The sequence below is a fragment of the Condylostylus longicornis genome, unplaced genomic scaffold (assembly GCF_029603195.1).
Source record: "Condylostylus longicornis isolate FDR11 unplaced genomic scaffold, ASM2960319v2 ptg000026l, whole genome shotgun sequence".
Lineage (NCBI taxonomy): Eukaryota > Metazoa > Arthropoda > Insecta > Diptera > Dolichopodidae > Condylostylus > Condylostylus longicornis.
The window spans coordinates 4012149-4033832 of record NW_026577995.1 but is presented as its reverse complement, the minus strand read 5'-3'; the positions used below and the strand labels follow the sequence as shown (position 1 = coordinate 4033832).

At 23.6% G+C, this 21684-nt stretch overlaps 1 protein-coding gene across 1 annotated transcript in view; it reads right to left on the bottom strand.

The window, feature by feature from the left end:
* Positions 1 to 21684, bottom strand: part of LOC129607043 (cadherin-99C) — a 220501-nt gene that overhangs the window by 12687 nt on the left and 186130 nt on the right. The window contains exons 8-9 of the mRNA XM_055517737.1: positions 9903 to 10082; positions 9683 to 9748 (exon numbers count right to left, since the gene is read on the bottom strand). Of these exons, the coding sequence (XP_055373712.1) occupies positions 9683 to 9748; positions 9903 to 10082 (246 nt within the window). The remainder of the gene's footprint in view (positions 1 to 9682; positions 9749 to 9902; positions 10083 to 21684) is intronic.

The following is a 21684-nucleotide window of genomic DNA, read 5'->3' as shown; positions in this document are numbered from 1 at the left end:
TAAATATTTTTCTATTTTGAATATACACACAGATGTTTCAGAATATTATGTTGAAAGATAAAAAAAAATAAATAAATTTTAATTAAAAAATAAAAAAAAAAAATCAAATATGTATAAATGTTTACTTATAAAGTAGACTCACTAAACTTAATACAGTAGAACACTTATATATACAGGATGATTCACAAACAAGTTAGGAGCCATATACCACCGGATAAAGGGTCGAAAATGAATAAAATTTTTGTTCGGAGCCATTTCCGAGCTACACGGATTTTAAGAAAATTCGGCGTAATTTTAACATACCCAAGTGTTTTTGCCTATAACTTCCGTTCCAAAAAAGATAGAAGTTTCAAACAAATAGTTTTTGAAAGAGATTTAAGAGGGCTTTAAATAAATAACAGAGGGTTATTTGATTTAACATATTTTTCCGGAAATACAAGCATTCGAACTTTAAGAAAATTCCAATTTTTCTCATCTTTTAATTTTTTTTACTTTTTTTTGCGTCAACAATTTCTCATCAATTTTTTTGAATCTTTCAAAATTCTGTGAAACAAAATTTGTTGGCTTTTATTTACGAATTTTTCTTTTTGCTAATAATCATAAATATTTTCATTTATAAGGAAATTTTTTTTTTTAATTTTTTCAATTTTTGTTTCAAATGACAAAATTGTCAAAAATTTTTGTGTTTATAAAAGTTATTAAGCGTGCTATTAAGTGATTTTCAGTTAAGGTTTACGAATATTATGAAGAACTACAGAAATTACAAGTGGCCAAAATAATGCTATACAAATGAATTAGTTTTTCTTATTTGCGTGTTGCAATTAAACGTGTTCGACTGTAGATTTAGACTCAATGTAATATATAGTTAAACTTTAAGTAAATATTCTTTTAGTACAAAGAATTTATTCTTAATTGTTTTATTTTTATTTATTATTTTTTATTTTTTGCTTTTTGTAATTCCTATCAATTCTTTAGAAATTGTTCTCATAATAGGTGCACGTACAAGTCTAATTTATCTTTAACAAAAAAAAAAAAAAATTATAATAACAATAAGTAAAGAAAAATGAAACAAAACAATAAAGGAAAATGAACAAAATGTTTACACTGAATATATTCAGTGATTAGTAGAGTCACGTTACATTGGCAACGTCACACATCAGTACCTAAAATCTACCGTAATGTGCATGCAAATATATACAAATATATTTTGTATAATAAAAATAAAATAACAAAAGAAAAGGAATTATTACAATAAAAATATGTGTATGTATGTATGTATGCATCCAAGTATGAATGTACGTTGTTCATCTGTATAAGATCTTTTCTTCTTCTTCTTTTTGCTCTTCTTCTCATGGGATTCTTCTGGAATTCTATTCTTATTTCATATATGTATGTATTCAACAATTTTACATTAATTTTCAATGCCAAATTGAATTAATGATAAAAAAAAGTAGAAAATAATTTATAAAACATAAAATTCAAAAAATATCAGAAGAAAAAAAATAAATAATATTTTTTTATTTTAATTCTTCTTTTATCTTTTTGGATTCTACTCTTCATTTTTTTATAGTATTATTTAAATCTTTTCAAAATAAATAAATAATAAATGAAATTAATGTACAAAAATTGTTTCTCTTATATATGTATATAGCTTCAGGACTTATGTTAACCTATAATCTGTTAAAAATAATAAAAAAAAAAAACAAGAATTTTTAAAACCAATGAATTCAATTTCATTTTCTTTATAAAAATTTTCATTTCTTTATGATTTACTTTTGCTTTTATCTTATTTCTTTATTTTATTTATTAACTTTTTGTTTCATTATTATATGAATGGAAACACCTGAATATTTTAATATACAATATAAGAATTAAAATTGATTTTTTATATTATGAGAAAAAATGAAGAAGAACAGAAAAAAACACACAATAACGAAAATACAAAACAAAAAAATCACTGCGCCTTACACTTTTCGAAGGGAACGTGGAAAACGTTTTCACATAGGAGGAGTACAATTTTCAAGCTAGTCGGGTTAACGATATTATTTCTTAGTGTTCGGTATTTTTTGTAAGCGGCGGTGGGCATTACAAATTTTTAGAAATTTTTTAAAAATTTCGAAATTTATTCGGTTTTAAAGCACATACTGCCCATTTATATGTTCTGAAGTAAAGTTCGAAATATCTTTATATTTTTTTTGATTTGATAGTCAATAATAGTGATTTTCTTGAATTTGGAAATGCTGCCATGAAATATTTTGAAGAATTCAATTATTTTCTACATAATAATTTTGTGTTATTTGAAAAATATTAAAATTCTCTGTCATTTACTCAATATTTTATAATATTTATAAAAAACTATTCAATTCTATTCGGTGATTCAAGTCTATGATTTAAGGATTTTATTAATCGTTAATAATTACTACAAATTTCAGATGACATAATAGGTGTTATGAAATACGAACACATTATAATATATAATGTAAGTAATATTAGAATACTAAATGTGAGTAACAAATGTTGGTAATATTTTTACTCACATTTAGTGCGAGTAAAAATAATTCAAGGAATCAGTGAATAGAGGAATTTTAGTTAATCTGATTTTATAGTACAAACTATACTTGCATTATCTTTTACAATATAAAAATACATATAGAAATTTTATATAGAAAATTGTGTACAAGGGAACAGAGTACCAAATGTCTGCAAAACAAAAATTTATTTTTAAATTGTAAGCTTCCCTTTCAATTTCTCTTTTTATTTTTCCAAATTCGAAATGAAATCAAGTGAAAATGGAAAGCAAATTAGAATGAAAAAATATCCAATACAAAAAAACAAAAATTCGCAGATGTAACCACATTTTATTACAATATTATGTATGTAAGCCTTATCTTTAACTTAAATAAAACAGGACACAAATTCCAAAATAATGCATAGTAATGAAATTGAACAATAACATTAGATTTAAAGAAAAAGTAAAAGAGATTAAAAAATAAAAGGCAAATTAGAAAATAATATGTTATTATTTTATATACGTATGTAATTCTCTAAAGTGTTTAAGATATAGTCAGTAATTTCTATGGAATTCATGTGAGAAAAATGAAATTTATTTTTGTACTATAGAAATAGTAGGTTATTTAGCCAGCAATAAGTAAATCAAACAATTCAAATTCTTTATAAGTTGAAATATTCGTACTAATTTCATTAATGAATTTGTAGAGTTGAACTTCATTAATAATCGAACTTCATTAATTAATGAGCATGTAGATCGAGCTGATAAATGCATCCCATATTACAAAAAAATAAAGTAAAATTGCTTAAATTGACTCGGAATCGAAGCGAGTGGTAATTATGGTAATAATTGAATTCTCTGTGCTCAAATTATTTATTCAGTAAAATTTTAGGTCATAATTTTTAGCAAATTCTATTATGAGAGAATAAAAATTTGGTTAAATTTTGCTATGAAAAAATGCTCTAATAAACTGATTACGAAATTTATAATATCTTTTTTTTTATATATATATTTATAATAAAATAATAGGTGAGAATTTTAATAATATTGTAAAATAATATAAAAATCAATTTTATATTCTAGTCTTCAATTAAAATTTAATGTTAAATTGAACGTCTATACATAAAAAATTTTGTATAGTTAAGATGTGATTTTAATTTAATTGCAATCTTTTATATTGTAGAACATTAAAAAAAGAAGTTTCTTTTAAAATTAATGAATATTAACAGATTAAAATCTATTATAATAAAAATTTTATGTTGACGTCGAACCAATGATTTGCAAATTAAGTACAATTTTTCTTTTCTTTTATCAAGAATGGTACGAAAAAATTTTATATCTTAATAAAAGTTGAAAGAATGACTTTGGATCAAAAGAAAAAAATTCTATTTAAAGAATATAAGTGGCCACTTATGTTCATTATAATTACAAAATAAATTGAATAAAATTATTAGTTAATATTTAAGTAATTTAGTTACAAAAAAAACTTTTCCAACAAAAAAAGAATGAAATTTATTGATTTATTAAAAATTTGCATAACTTGCGGGGCAGAAATTAGTTTATTATCACGTTTAGTTCTTCTTTTAGCTAAAATAAATTTTGAATAATAAATGGAAAAATTTTCAAATTTATTTTAATTCTTTTTATAGAAATTCTATTCAACTTGTGAATTAATTCAAAAATGAACTAAAATTTTATGTCATTTTCAATCCAAAGAGTAAGACATGACGTGTATTAATTATCTTTTATGATTATTTTAACATTTCTTTTGTGAATTTTAATTTATTCAGAATATTTTCGTATAACATAATTCAATATAGAATGTTGCAATTAATTACATCATAAAAATAATCAGAATATTTTTTTATTTAATCATCACTTCAATTATAATATTGAATAACAAATGACACTTAATTAAATCATTTATTATGTCATAAATAATATCGATTACTATTAAATTAATAGAATCGTTTACATCGGGTGTCGGTGTTGATGGCAAGAAAATTTATATTTTGATAATAGGAATAAGACAGGAATAATTTTATAATTGTTTAGAAAAAGTGCAATTATAAAAATTTTAATAATTTTATTGCATATCCGTACGGCAAGTTATATTTACATGTATATATTTAGTAAAAGTGACAGGTAATAATCAGAAAAAGGTGAAAATAATTGTTTAACATTGAATACTGAATCGATTTATAGCGATAACTGGAAAATAAATTCAACTTAATTAACAAAATTTTTCGAATAGTTTATAAAAATATCTAAATGTCAAATTTCATTTGATTTGAATGCGATTCAGAGAGTAGCTCAAATAGTTTTCATATACATACTCGTATAAGCAAAAGAATATTTTGACATATCGTATGTCTTAAAGATTCTATTACTATAATTGGATTACTGTGATATAGCGAAAATTTTACAACAATCGTAAATGTTTGGGTTTATAAAATTTATGTAAACATTTTTGTCAGACTATGTCAATTTGATATTGAAATGTTTAATTAATAATAATTAAAATTTTCAGCCAATTTTGACAAATATTATAATTTTTGATTAGCCCGCATAACTATACAAGATTTATGGTAGATTTCTTCAATAAATTTCAATTTAATTTTAAAATTATTTTTGACATTTAATATTTAATTGACGATTTTTGAGAAAGAGATTTCATGTAAGGTTATGTAATTTTTGTTAATAATTTGAATACAAATTTTTTTTATTGTACATTTGAAATGATGATCAGTTCGAGAGTGTGAAAAATTTAATTTTCGATATTCCTAAAAGATTACACATTTAAAATTTTAATATTATTTTTTTTTTAAATTTATTTAATAATAAACATTTATTCACATAGGTATTCATATAAAGGTATCTAGTTTTTTTTTTTTTTTTTTTTGATCTGATATCAATTTGTCAGAGATTTATTACAATGATTCAAAATATATATGTAAATAAATATTAAAATGTTTATGATATGTTGTGATATTTTTGCGCGATATTTTTAAATTTATGTTGAATTGTTGAATATTTTCTTTTAGTTAATATTGAATATTTACAATAGCATCGCCAATAAAAAAATTTTATATAAGCATAACATACATGATATACAATGTTAAGAAGGCATACATGAAGAGTAAAATAAGTTTTATACAGTAAAACTATTATATTATGAACTATATAAACCCAAAATACTTTGTTCTGAAAAAAGTACAAGCTTTTTTTAGCTAGGCTTGGATTGTAGATCGCAGAATGCGATGATGATTCGGGAAAAAGAAAGATGATGCGGGATTTTTCGGGAAAATATCCCACAGCAGGCCCACCAGTGAGGGTTCACCCAAGCTGCCCCTTTTCTTATAAACCAACGCTTCACACTCATTTAGAAGGTCATTTTGGAGTTTCTTCCCAACAGTTCCTGCAAGACCCGTCAGTCTTCAAATCCGATTTTCTTAGGTTTGCTTTTTAAGTCTGTAGTATTCCATGAGGAACCCATAAGAATTCTTACGTGATACCTTATGATTTTCGTAAAGCGCTCCCTGTTGTAATTATTCAGCACTGGATGCGCCCTCCATAGCTTCAGCCTTTTCTCTTCTACTTTATTTCTAAGCTTGGTTCAATTCAGCAAAAGTGCTCCGGCCAAACAAAACAGGAGCTGTCCTCCCCCTTTAGCCAACATATATGCTTCCTTGTTTCCTCTTACGTCAACGTGTCGTGTCACCCAGCACATGGTGACCCAATAATGTCAAGTCCAGTCAAGTTTGCCGAAACGGTCTTATACCATTCGAGAGGAAATCTGACAAAAATCTAGAGCCCCTATGGTAGCCTGAGTGTCGAAAATTATTGTTATACTCGAGAAAATTGCAAAAATGCTGACGAGTTACATGAGTATAGGGTTCGTTGTATACAATTTTTACTGTATATGCATTTTTATCTTAAAATGAGGTCTTAAATATTGATGATATTGATTATGTTGGTGATGATGTTGATTATTATAGTATAATATAATAATAATTTGTATATTTATAGATGGTTGTGATTTTGATCAGTATAAAATGAAATTTGTGTTTATATTAATTTTGGAAAACAAAACAAATTTCAATGAATTTTTTTTTGTTTTTTTTTTTTTTGTTTTTTAACTTAAATAATGCTTTCATTCAATTCGTATCGGTATTATTAAATCTTTATTGTTATTGAAATATCATGGAAATTGAATTGTTTTTTGTGCAATAAATTCATTTTAAATATTATATTTCGTTCAAATGTAGTGTATATGTATTTGTGTATAGAGGATTTGGGTAAAATCAATGAAATATTTTTATGATCATTTAAATGAATTTTCAATATTTTTGCTTTTTAAAAAATAATATTATTTTCTCAGTATAATTTTTTTCTATTATAAACCCATAATATTTAGTTTTTATTATTTAATACTATATATGTATGTAGTATCTACATATATACTTTATTATAATAATAAAAATTTGAAAATTTTCCTAATTTTATTTAAGTACAATAATGCAACGAGGGCCAATTATTTGTTATATTTTTTTTTGTTAGGTTAAACACAAATCTTTTGCATTTGAAAAGTGAATTGTATATAATAGAAATTATGTATAATAAAGTTATAAAATTATTCTATAATAATATATAATATGTATATTTTGTAAATGACATTCCAAGCACCTATGTTTAACATTTTTTGTACTCAATTAGTATATACCATAGGTACACTGTTTTAATAATAGGAAGCATAAAAATTTTTATAGAAGAAAAAAATACCATAAAAATCTTATATATCTTGGAGTATATGTAGAAGATTTGGTATTGAAAATTGATTTATTATTTTTAATATTATAAATTTTTAAAATATTTGGGTAGTGTTTATTAGCACAATAAATAAAATGGAAGAATTGATGTCAAGAAAAGTGAAATTCATTTAAACACAGAAAACAAAAAAATTCATTCTTTTAGTAAAGTTTTTTAAAAATATTTTCATATTGGTACATAACCTAAATTTTTTTAATTATATTCGGTAAACTGAGTCACATATGACCTAAATTTTTAGTATTTATTTTGGAAATTGTGAATAGTTTTCGCACTCTCATGTGTTTTCGTAAAATTCTTTCGTAAAATGTTAACTGCTACATAACCTCAATAAAGTTTAGTCTTTGTAACATCTTTCTTTCGTTAATTTTTATTTAAAATATAAATTAGAACCAAATAATATTTTTGTACTTGATGCCCGCAACTATTGAAAATTTTACAAATCATTTGATTTTGTTTATTGTGCTAATGAGATCGCAGAGAAAAAATGGTTAATTGTGAAAAAAATGGTACAAAATAACAATTGATTGTATTTTATTCGGATGTGTAAAAAATTCAGACGATTTTACAGTTTTGATAAATTTGTGTTTTTTAGTTGATATACTTTTACTTTAATGCGCTATTTTTCCCTATGTTTCGTCAAATATTGTACTCAAAGCACGTGTGAGCGTTGCCTTTGGCACTTTGAAGTAGAACTCTGACATATTAAATTTGAATTATAGAACACCTTTCAACCAAGATTTTCCGCCTTCTCATTACTAATTAGAGAGGGAGAGAAAATACGTCATGTGTTTTTTTTTCGATATGCTACTTGTTCATGAATCCAGTCAAAACAGGGTCGTTTCCTTAATTTCTTTAGCACAATACATTTATTCTTTGGTTTTAATGAAGGAATTATATTATGGACTTATAATATTAATAAGGTGTACCATATTAAGTTTATTATCTATATAAGTTTGCAACCACAAAACCTATTACAATTTATTATTTAAACAAAATTATTGTTACTGTAATTACCTTGGAAAGACAAAAGGAAGTGAATTTTGTTTAAGGAAGTGGCGATATTTAAAATTAAAATAAAAAAAGGCTATAAAGTTCAATTAAAAATTAATTATTTTTCATTATTTACAATAATTAATTTAACCTAAATTAAATATTTTTAATTTTTTGGACATTTTAAGGTCATATACTAAACTTTTCAGAATGTTTATCAAGCAGCTTGATTAAGTTGTTTTCGATTATTATAATTTATAATTTAAATATTTTAAATATTAAATTAAATATTGAATTTAACTAGACTGTTGGAAATATATTAAGTAAGGGCATTTATTATATTTCAATTATTGCTTATTATATAACAATTTTATTATTATTTAATTGAAATTTATTGTTTTTTATTTTTAATATAAAAAGTAAGGTTCAATGTATTCAAAAATTTAAAATTACACTTTAATTTTATAATTGGTGTTTTTCAGTTAAATCAACTTTATAAAAATGTGTGTAATACCCACACTGAAAAAGTAGTTACTACTCTTTAATATTTAAAGAGTATTATGAATTTATCACTCAGTTTGCAATGCTTCTAATGTAATAAAGAAATATACGAATTGTGAGTAAATATGCCTGTTCGTTAGTCTGTTTTAGTCATAACATAAAACTATATTGAGCAACATATTTCGAAAAATAAAAAAGCTACAGTGTTTATATTTTGGATAAACCACAAGTGATGGTAAGAGCACTATTTCGATTACCATCGTTCAGATTTAAAATTTTAGTATGAAGACAATTATTGTCCGGAAAAAAATTGTTTGGATTGTATAAGGCAGTAAATTTCTTCAAAGTATTTTCCGCCAAACTACAATGTTCAAAATTGACACAAAAAAGATGGGTAACTTGAGTATATTTTTTAGAAAAGCTGATTGTGGGATCGGTGTTAGTTTAAATGAAAGGCGATAAGGTGCTTTTTTTTCGGCTATCTTCGAAAATATTCGTGTCGTTTTATCTTAGAATTCACTTTTACAACCCTATTTCTTCTTGTTTTTAATGAATTTGTTATTCTTTGAATTAAAATTCTTTGTAAAGTAAAAACTTTTATTCTTGTTATAGTTTGATTAATTTCATCTTTCTCTAATAGTTTGATTTTAAAGAGATTTAAAGTAATTAAAGCGTTTGAGAAAAAAAAAATTAAAATTTACTTTCAAAAATAAATTAAAAATTTAAATTAAAGTTCATGAACCTAAATCTTTCTTAAAATTGATTAAATTAATGGTTATTCTAAAATAATAAAATTATTTGTTAGGTGATTTAAAGGTGAATTTTAAAAAAAAAAAAATTCATTTAACTTACCGAAGCAACAACAATTAACTGATATTGTTGTATTCGTTCATAATCTAAATTTTTAGCTAAAGTAACCTGTAACAATAAGAAAACAAAAAAAAAAATTATAATTGAATTTATTATTCAATTTTTTATTAAATATCTAATAGACATTAATATACATAGCTGCCACATATATGTATATACAATGTATAAATTATTTTTTATACAAAATTTTGAATTCACTCACCTGTCCTTGATGTGGAAAAGAAATTTCAAATGTTCCATATCCATCAGCAACATTTAATTTATCATTTTGTGTTATGTTGCCAGTCGATGGCATAATAAAATATTCAACTAAACCGTTAACGCCAGCATCTTTATCTAATGCTTGAATTTTACGAAATATTGTTGTACCAATTGGTGTTGACTGTAATTTAAGAAAAAAAAAATAATAAAGTGAAAAAATTAAAATCATGAATTACATGTTATTATGCATACATTATTAGGCTTTATTTAGGTTTTAGTTTTTTTTTTATATAAAAATTGGGTGTGGAATTATTTTGCTTACAAAAAAAAAATTTTTCATTGAAAATAAAAATAATGTTAAAATTCGTTTTTTTTTTTTTTGATTTGATTGTTACAAATTCTTAATATTTATGGTTTCCGATAATTTTTTAAAAAGCAATTAGCATAGAATTCAATCAAATACAATTTGATCAAGTGTACCAACATACATACATACATTGTATGCAAGTACTCGTGTACATATGTGTGGTGTGTAAATAATTAGGATCAAAACAATAAAAACTTGAAAAATTTTATAGAATTTTATGCAAATTTTTTAAATTGCACTTTTAATATTTTTTTTTTTTGTTGTGGTTAATTGATTATTCATTACAAAAGATTATTACGAAATATAATAGGCATTTAAAATTTATAATTCACCGTACACGCAAGTGTAAATGTGATTTTTTTATTTTCAAAATTAATTTTATGCCCATATTAAAGAAAATTTTAATTGATCTCAGTTTAATTTTTTTTATTTTTGTAGAACAATTGGTTTACTATAAAAATATTTTTTAATAGAATGCTATTTTTTTTTGTTAAAACAATTTATTTTGCTTAGCAATGACAATTTTTTAGACTATAATGATAACAATGTTGTGCTTTTTTTACAAATAGTAAATTAAATTGAATGACTTATCTGTCACATAGATTTTTTGCGGACAATTTATAAACTATCTTGTCCTAAATTGTACAGTATTTGGCTTTTATCTGGTCAAATATTTTACTAGTTGGATCTGAATTTTTTTTTCCTTTAAATTATTATGTATGGGGGTAATTACCCATACCCGTGGGTAATTGTGTGAAAATGAAGAATTTTGTAAAACGCTTATATTTTCGTTTAGGTTAAAATTATTCACACTATAAAATGCTAGATTAAAGATTAAACTACCGTAATCACCCGTAATAGGCCGAAATGTTTTTCAGGAAAGCTAGTATTGACTATATTCCTTTAAGTGCGCCACCTTCGTCCATAACAATTTTTTATGAAAATAAGAAGTCAAAATTCCGACTGTATGGCTTAGATTATGCTTTTTAATCAAGTAAATATTTTATTTAAGAACAATCGCATATATATAAAAATTTTATAAAATATGTTGACAATTTTTAAAATCTTCAATTTATCAAATATTTTAAACTAAAGACAACTTCCTTTAATTATAAAAAGACAATTTCTTTGCTGTACTAGAACAATAAATGAGCTGTCTTTTTCGAATTAAAAGGAAGTTTAATTCAATAAGAGAATTAGCTTTGAGTTCATAATAGTTTTAGAATATATATTATTATGATTCAACCCAGCAAAAAACTCTGGCGGCGATCACACATACGATTTACGCGTTTTTTAATTGTTTTGAAGTTAATAATGTCAATTTTGACAAAATGAACTGTCAATTCAAAGTAACTGATTACTCAATTAATGCAATATACTCAATATAAACGTAATTCAGTAAAGATTTAATATGAAAGCTGATTTATTGTCCAATTAAAGTTTGTATATAAGATTTACTTAAAAATATGTAACTTTTACTGTAATAATAATTCCAAAATCAGTTAAAAAACATACAAATTTTAAAATTAAATAACAAACCAAACAAATAATGTGAAATATTTAAAATAAAAAAATGAAAAATCCCACGTTCAAATATTAACCATAAACTAATTTAATTTTGGATTTATGTATTTTTCTTATAACTTATTAGATCTATACAAGTACATTAAATATTTAAAGGGCATTTACTTATTTACAATTTAAAGAGGTGTTTTTATATACACTTAATTTATATTTTGAAAAAAAAAAACACAATTTACATAAAAGAGATGATTAAAATATTAAAATAATATTATTGTCAGATCAATTTACCCACGAAATATTTTAATAATAATATTTTAAATCTATAATAATTGTGTTACTTTTATGGACTGAAAAATTTTTTTAAAATAAAATGAATATTATAAAATTTAGGGTAAAATGAGTAACAAATCGAATTCATCTTATATTTTGAAATTTATGTAATTTACAATATGTCAAAAAGAAAACATAAATTTTCATGTTTAATATTTTTTTCGTTACATACGTATTGGTTAATGGTTGAACTCAAGCCAATTTAATGAGGTTATTTCCAAATGGGTAGCACTTTGTTTGGTTTAGAAAAGAAAGGTAGTTGTCAAAAAATGAACATAAAGGAGATGAGAAACAAACATGTGGTGTAAAATCAAAAACACGTCTTTGTTAGAGTATGAAAAAGCATTAAGTTCTAAATTAGAACTTAACCATAGATCAAAAAAAGTTGCAAAATTTTCAAATTTGTCTAAATTATAAAATTTGCTGCAAGTTTGGTACTGGAATAAACCTAAATTTTCAAAAATAACCTATCGGTCTGTCTATCCATGTGTCTGTTTCTAAAATTTCTACAACTTTTAAGAGAGAAAGCTGAAATTTTATATATTAATAGATTTTTACCAGGAACTTACTTTTCAAGAAAAAAACTTTTTTGCCATTATATTTTCTTAACCTTTTGGTAAGTTAATCCTTGAATTCGATCGTTATTTTAATGCCTCTTTCATTTTTGTTTTGTCTCATCCTAAATGTATGCAATCATTTGATATAATTTGATATTCGAATGAATGCAATTTAAATAATGTAATAAATTGTTTGCTGTCAACAGCATTATTTTCATATGTTGAAGGGAAAAATGCTCCTTTATAAATCATTGGTTTGACCCAAGTTTATTTTAAATACAGATTTGCATTACACTTAAGATGATAAAATGTCTATTTTATGTTATAAAATTTGCTAATTTTAAAATAATTTAAAATAAATTTTGAATAATATTTTTACATAAAATTGATTGATTATAAAGAATTATATAATGCATGTTTCTCTTTAGTTCTCTACAAAATAAACAATCTATTATTATTCTTTTTACAAATTCATAAAGGAGCGGCATCCTTTTAAGATGAATGAGCGTAATTTTTATAGAAGAAAGAGAACAAAAAAAAAGATAACAACGATTTGATTTTTTCTTTTTCATTTTATTTTTTTTTTATAACATTTATGAATAATGCAAAATCACTAATAAAGCGTGAAAGCTTATTAATCATAAAAGTAAACAATAATAACAATAATGAACAAGTAAAGAAAGAAATAGAAAAAAAATTAAGTAGCACAACAATCTCTCGCAACATTTTTATTCCTATAAAATATTTTCTTATAAATAAAAACAAAATCAAGCAACAATCAATCTTTTGATTCAAACAAACAAACAAACTATTAAAAATTTGTACCAAGGTGAATTTTATACAATAATCAAATAAATGTAAAAAAATTAATAAAGAATAATAAAGAAATAAATAAGTAAAAAAATAATAAAAAATATGTAATAGCAAAATCATGAAATTGAAATTAACAAACTATACAGAGTTAAAAAAAAATAAAATAAAAAATTGTAATAATTGAATGGCACTGGATAATCTATGAAGTTGAAATAACTGTATAATTTGTACATTTGTTCAAAAATCAAAATATATAAAATGAAAAAGAATAAAATTTGTATAAAAATTTGTACAATTCTCTATACAGTGAACTGACAATCTCTAGCGAATTAACGTAGTCTCTATTGAATAGAAATATTTTTTCTTTTTTATTAAATTACCTTGGCAATGGAATGCATAATAATGGTAATTATTTAAAATTATTTGAAATTTTCGTATCATAAAATAATGTCGGGCATATATTTTAATATACTATATTAATTAAATATTTATTTAGGCGAAGTTTATTAAAATTTTGTATTGTACATGGTAAATTGTAGGTATTTTAAAATTTATAATATGAATTTTTAATATGAATATTAGAAACATTGGCTTACTTAAATGACATTCAATAATTTTATGTCAATTAAATCTAATAAAAATCAGAACTATTCGTGAATTTTATATAATACTTACATATAAGAAGAATAATGTTTCCACATGAAATTTATATATAGCCTCCAATATAAATTGTTAGAATTTCAGGACTTTATAAGATAGACTATGAGATAGACTAATTATAAGATATTAGATACTTTAAGTTGTCGTATTAACATATTAATTTATGCAAAATTTTAAAAAATGATATGACCCAAATTGAAGTTGTATGGCGAACTAGTGCTTCGATCATACTCAATTTAAATAGAGTTTGTAAAAATTTGTTGAACTTAGCTCAATTAGTTAATTGGAGTTATTGTTCGGGCGGACGGACAGACATACAAAGCTAAATCGACTCAGAATTCGACGCAGATCAAAAACATAAACTTGAGACTATATCACAGACCATTACTCCTTAGCGTTATAAACGGTAAGGCAAATTTAGTATAATCTTCCAAAATATTTTCGTACGGGTATAAAATCGAAGAACAATTTTACATTGCAGAGTTGACTTTTTTAATAGCATTTTTACAAAAACTGTAAGTCTCGCCAAATTTTTTTTTGGTCAGTTTAAATGATTTACATAATTTTTGAGTTTTTTTCGGTCCCAAAGGCAGCCTGTTAGTAAATTTGACTTCCAAATTGATTGAAACTTTTCTTTACTCTTTGCACGTAAACTATATCATGCTTGCAACTTTCCAAGGGTTTTAATAGCTAAACTGGCATGAGAATGTGTTCTAACAAAAATTAAAGAGATCGACATTATCTTTACAACGACGTGTACATAATAGATATTATAAAGTGTCCAGCTTTTTTCGGATCCTTTCAGGCCAATTTTCGGATTACGGAAGTTGGATAGAAGACAAATCTTGGGTTTTGAGATTAATTTAATAAACATGCATTTTCAAATTTCAGAATAATTATCGGGATAAATTTTGATAAACATATTATGATTACAATATGACAGGCGTTCCATATTATTTCGTTCTCTGTATACACTTATAAAAAATATTGAGTTATGAAAAATATGAAAATCATCCAATTAATGGACGATTATGTAAATGGTTATTTGCATAAGATTTTACTAAATTATACGTAAGTAAAAATTGATGATAATTTATTAAAGATCTTTTAGGCGCGTAGTCATTTTGGATTTTCAATCTCCAAATACATTCATCATTGAATGCATCATTTATTCTTATAGAGTGATTTTTTTATGCTCTATAATTCGCATATATCAGTTGATTATTTATATGAACAAATTGAAACATTTTGCTTGTTTTTGTATAATTTGTAAATTTTTAAAGAGTATCGCATCAAATAAATAATTTTAAAATACAATCGCACACATATTTACACATTTATAGATGATATATAAAAGAATGTTCATGGACATGACACACTATAAAAATATTTTCGAATTTTAAATTAAGAAATAAAAAATTAAATCAAGCCGTCGCGAGAAAAATAAAAGTAAAAACAAAAACAAAGAAGAGAATTGACCGGCAGACACATAATCTTCGTAAACATGACTTAGAGCACATGTACAAAATTACAAAAAAAAAAAATTGGTTTTGTTTGAAACTTCACAGGCGAGATGGAAATGCGTTTATAAAAATGTGTACGCTTTTCGTTTATTCTATTAAAAAAAAAAAAACAAAAATTGAGTTGAAAAATAAATCAAAAGATAAAAACTTACCTACATCGTTGATAATAAATGGAATTCAGTTACAACAGGATTTGTGCCGATCATTAGAAAAGAAAAGGAGACCGAAAATATTGAAGGGTTCTATACTTTTTTTTTTGTGCTTTTTCATACTTGTTTTTTTTTCTGTGTGAGTAAAAGATAACACAAGAAGAAACATTGCTCTCGAATTAATTTAAAATTCATTTTTTTTTAGAGAGTTACTGAGTTTAAAAAGAAATTTCATTTAGTGGATTTGAATTGTATAAACCCAAGTAATTCACAATAAAAACTATTTGGGGACATTTCTGAAAATATCCGATTGTATTTTGAAAATATTCCGATTGCCTGATCATTTGCGTGGTACATGGAAAAAATACATGAAACATAAATATTTAAAAAAAAAATCTTCTACTCAAATTATTCTCGTTGATATATATATATATATAGCAGAATTATTTTGAAATTAAAATTATTGCATACTTTTCGGAGAAAGAACAAAAATTAAAAATTGCATTAATACTGTGATCAAATTCATGGGTTTTTAAGGTGTGATGTGTTAAGATAAATAATTATTTTTTTTTGATGGCAAAACATTTACCTTTACAGCTTTAGATAAATTTTAAATAGCTTGTAGTTTCGAAAATACAAGGGGACTGAAACGATAACTGGGAAAGTGAAGGATGTAGGGAAATAATTTTCTTCTAACGAAATGAAAAATTAATTACTGCCTAGTAGCTACTAAAATTTCACACTCTTTTAATTTACTGTTCAAATATAATGGTTTTAATTAATGAATTTTTAACTCAAAAATTATAGCTCTATTTGTATTTTAAATGGCAGTCTTCTATATTAAATGGTGTAAACATTTTGTAAATAGATACACAGACAGATGGGCAGGTGGGCGGAATGGAAACCGGATTTGAAATTGTCGAATGAATAAAGTAATTCGTTCAATTTTGCATTCATTGTACAATCAAATTTTCGCCGTACAATAAAAAATTTTATTCGTTTTTGTAGAATTTTTGCAATTTATTTGATTAAACGATAAATTTCCTGTAGAATCGAGGCAAATTACTGAAAACAAATAATTTCTTTTAGAAGAGGACTCGAATTGTGAACTAATTTAATCTAAAAATTAAATTTTTTTTGCAGAAGCGGGTATTTTTGTTACTTGGGTAATTGAGTAATGTTTCTCTTAAGTGAAGTAATTTTTTAATTTACTGAAAATAATTTTTTATTTTTAAATTATTCAATCTTGTGCGTTATCTTCATTCTCATCCAATTATTGTAACAATTTTACATGAACATTTTTTTACAAACACTTAAGGCTACTTAGAATTCATTTTGCAACTTTGTTTTTTTTGAAACATGTTAATAGATCATTTAAACAGTTGAACTACAAAAATTCCAAATATTGCTATTACTAATATTAAATAGCGATATTATCAGCTATATAAAGAAAAACATGTAATAGATATTACTCACCTCAATTGTACTCAAAAATACAGTAAAGATCAATTCAATAAACGGTAAAAAATCAGTTCACAATAATGCGAAATTGTGTAGCAATAAAGTTGCTTAATTATTTTTATACATGCAATTCATTTAAAATCAAAAAATATGATTCTTTATATTTTTTTGTTTGGGGTTGCTCAATTTCAAGAAAAATATTTCAAAAATTTTAGATTCTATTGGAGTTATCAATCAATTTTTGTATTTAATAGTATATACATTGTATTTAGGAAATAAATAAATTCTTGGGCGCATATACTTAAAATTCTTTTCATACTATTAAGGAATTTAATCTATTAAATTATACAAAATAACAAAGAAAAAAATTATTTCCTAAAAAAAAAGTCATTTTTCAGATTTTTTGAATAAAAAGAAAACTTGAATGCAACAAAAGAACACAAGATAAATAAATTCTATAAAAACCCACTTGATAAAAAATCAAGGTATACCAATAGGAGACCCACGGAAATTAAATATTTTCTTATAGGTTTTTTTTGATTTAATTTTATTTTTTTCAATAAAAAGCCAAAAAGCGACATTAAATTTCATTTCTATTTAGAAAATCTTAAAATTTATAAAATAACCAGATTAAAAATAACACGGATTAGGTATTTCTCTATTGAGTCAAAAAAAAAAAAAAAAATAAGTAAATCAAAATAAGAAAGAGTAATAGAGCCGATCCAAATAAAAGATACAATTCAATAATTTAAAGGAAAAAAGTAAAAATAAATTTTTTCTTCCTCACATTTTGGTTTTATTTTTATCGGTTCTCTAAACATATAAAATTGATAACAATGGAAATACCATAAATTCCAAATAATTCAATTTCGATATTTTTTTTTCGATATTTAATAATAACTAAAGTACAAATGTTAGTACTTTTAAAAATATTAAGAAGATATTAGAAAAGCTTCTTTTATTACATCTGTTCAAGATAAAGGGAAAGATTCGGTCTTTAATGAATTTATTAGAAAAAATATAAGCAGAAATGATATTAATTTTAAGAATAACATTAAAATCCTTTTTATCAACACGTAATTATGATAAGTTCGACTTTTAAAATTATCTTTAACCCATTCACGGTCATAGAAGAGTATACTATCGTCATAATAAAGTCAACCACTGGGTCAAGACGAATATACTCAACAAAATGTGCTTAATTCAAAAAATTATGATAGGAATATTTGTCAAATATTATATGAGTTTAAATTGTTTGTGTGTGTCCAGTGACCCATTATAAGTTAAGATCCGTTTCAAGTGTGTATTAAGATATATGTAAATAATGTTAAATATGATATGTCATGACAAGTAAATTCGTCTTGTTTTCATGAAAACTTGTTTAGGACGAAAGTGAGTTAGTGTTTGTTGGAATACAAAGATTTTTTACAAGGATATGTTGTATGAACAGGAGCGGGAAAAAATAGAAAATTTTTTTTGAAGAGATTGATTCAGACTTTAAAGTTTTCCATGAATTGGTTTATTCAGAATCAAATTTTAGTAATTGTTTCGAAAATTATGGGTTTTATTTAAATTCGTTGCGACGAGTATAGTCGTCATGAGTTTTTCTATTTACTTTGATATTATATTGATCAGCTAAACAATATTACTTGTCGCAAGTTTAAAAGAAAATTTAATAAATTTTAAATTTCTTTCATTTGCTGTTTACAGCACTTTCATATCTTTGAAAATGTGGAAGATATGACAAGTGTCTCATGGGTAAACATAATTCTAAAATGGCGATTATCAAAATGTTGAACTTCTAATTGGTGAATTGAAAAAAAAAACTAAAATATCCGCACATTGAGAATTCAAATATCGTAAAAATTTTGTAAAAGATATGAAAAAGTCTTCTTTCGTTTAAAGAGTAAATAGTAAAAAAAAGAGTGAATTTTTTTTGCCAAGCTGGCAAAAATTATAAAATCATAATCTTTTTTTTTTAAATTTTGTCTTTTAAAAATTTTAAATATTTGTAAGAAAAAAGTTTAATTAAAAAAATAAAATTTTTGTTGGTGATTTTGAAAAGTAAAAAAATTACAGATTGTTAGAGTTTTTTTGTTCTATTACAAGTTAAGAATTCGGACAGTAAGAAGCTTGGACAGTAATTTAAAAATGTGTTAATACAAAATGTCTGTAATTGAGTAACAATAATGGTCGCAAGTAATTTTTATGCGAATTCAACTGAATATATGATTTATTAAATACATTTTTCCGATATGAAATCGGAATTAAATAAAAAGCAAAAATTTTAATATTTAATTATTTATTATTTAATTGATTTTGCATATTTGCAGGCGAATATTTGTATGCATTTGCTAATGGCTTATTCACATGGACTTTACATTTCAAAAATCACACGAAAAATAGTCTAATAGAATTAGAACAATTCCGGAGGTGCAAAACAGCACTCAGAGCGAAATTGCCGCACTCCATTTGATTTCATTTTAGCTTTACAGTCTGTATAAAATTGTTCGTGAATTTTAAATGACGTAATTGTAATTAATAACTAATAGGCTATTTGATAAAATTAGTGAAAAATAAAAAACGAATTTTTGCATGCTATATTTTAAAACAATGTCTATGCGCGACTTTTAAAGACCCTATAAAAATGAATAACCCCCGTTCTTCAAAATTGTGGATTACTGGCAATAAATAATTATTTTTTAAGTGCGTATTAACGCAAAAATATGGCACAATTACAAATTTATAATAATTTCAGGAAAATTTTATATGTATTCCATTCATTATGTAACTTACAATAGCATTCGAGGGAACCTAATTGTTACAACTTTTTAGTCAGATTTTGGCAATAAAGATTTTGTTATATTAGGAAAAGGCCATCATTTTTAGTGCACTGAAGACATTAATTAGAAAAATTTTTAAAAGATAAACAGCAGGGTTGAATTTTTGATGGTTCGTTTTTGATTTTAAAACTCTCTTCATTCTCTCCTTAAACGCTATTCTAAACGTTTCTTTAACATTTTAATCATTTAATTTGGTTTTCTTAGAGAATAGTGTGGTTTGTATTTAAGGTTTTAGAATAAAAGCATTTTTTTTTGAAGGTTAAAAATTAAAAAAACAATATTAATAAAAATTTCTTTCATCAAGAAAACAATAATTTTGGGTTTTTTTTTGTTTCCTTGACTAAAGAATATAAAGAATATTTTTTTCCATTCTTTAACAAAGAGTTCTGTATAACAAAGTATAGAATAAGAGAAAAAGACATATTGGTGCCTCAGGTTAAACATTTATTTAAGAAGTATATTAATGAACAATATTGTGTATAACATTTATATTTGTGTGTTTGTATGTAAGTATATACATTGTACATATCGAATGCTTAGAGCATATTTAATAGGGTATAATATTAAACTGTAAGTTTTTTTTTGGTATTATATAAGAAGTTAATGTTCTTTTTCTTTTTTTTTTGTTTTGTATGATAAGTTATTTATGTTCTATTCATATACGAATTTAAAAAGAATTTTTGACAAGATATCTTTGTTATATTAACTTTTATTTTTAGAATTACATACCATAATAATATTATTATATTATTATTATTATTATTATTGAAATATAATGCAATTGTTATATCGTAAAAAAAATGAAGAGTATATAGAGATAAGAATACAAAATAATAATAAAAAGGGGAAGAAGAGAAAATGAGAAATTCTACAAAATAATAAAATAAGATAAAAAGAAACTATAAAATGATATATGTATCTCTATCACTATGATAACTGAACAATTATTATTAGACAGTTTAATTCCATTCACAATAGAGTTGTAATAAAAATACAATAATAATTTGAAACAAAATAAAAAAATACTTTGAACTAAAAACTTAATAGAATGCCCGGAATTGCTTAAAGCTCTAACACCTTTTTGAAAAGGAGAAATATTAAAAAGGAGAAGCGAGAGAGAGAGAGAGAGAGAGAGAGAGAAATAGAGCATAATAATATAAAAGAATGAAATAAACAATTTAAATTGTTTTATTTTAAAGAAAAAGAGATAAAAAAAATAAGAAAAAAATATGATAGAAAGTAAAAAATAAAAATAGAAAACAATTTATGGAATATTAGAAAATTATTCATATACGATAATGAGGTATATATAGAAGAATATGATATTGTACAGGTACATGTACTTGTATATTAAATTCAATTGTTTATTATAATATAATGTGTTACTCTAGGGAAATTTCTTCTTATAAATTATAATTTAAAGGATTGGTGCAATTGTAAATCTCTTTTTCCACAAAAACAAAAATAAAATAAAATCATTCATTCAACAAAGTATTTATAAATATTTTCTGTTTTTTGTTCATGGGGTCGACAAGGGAGGTAGCCATTTTTTTTTT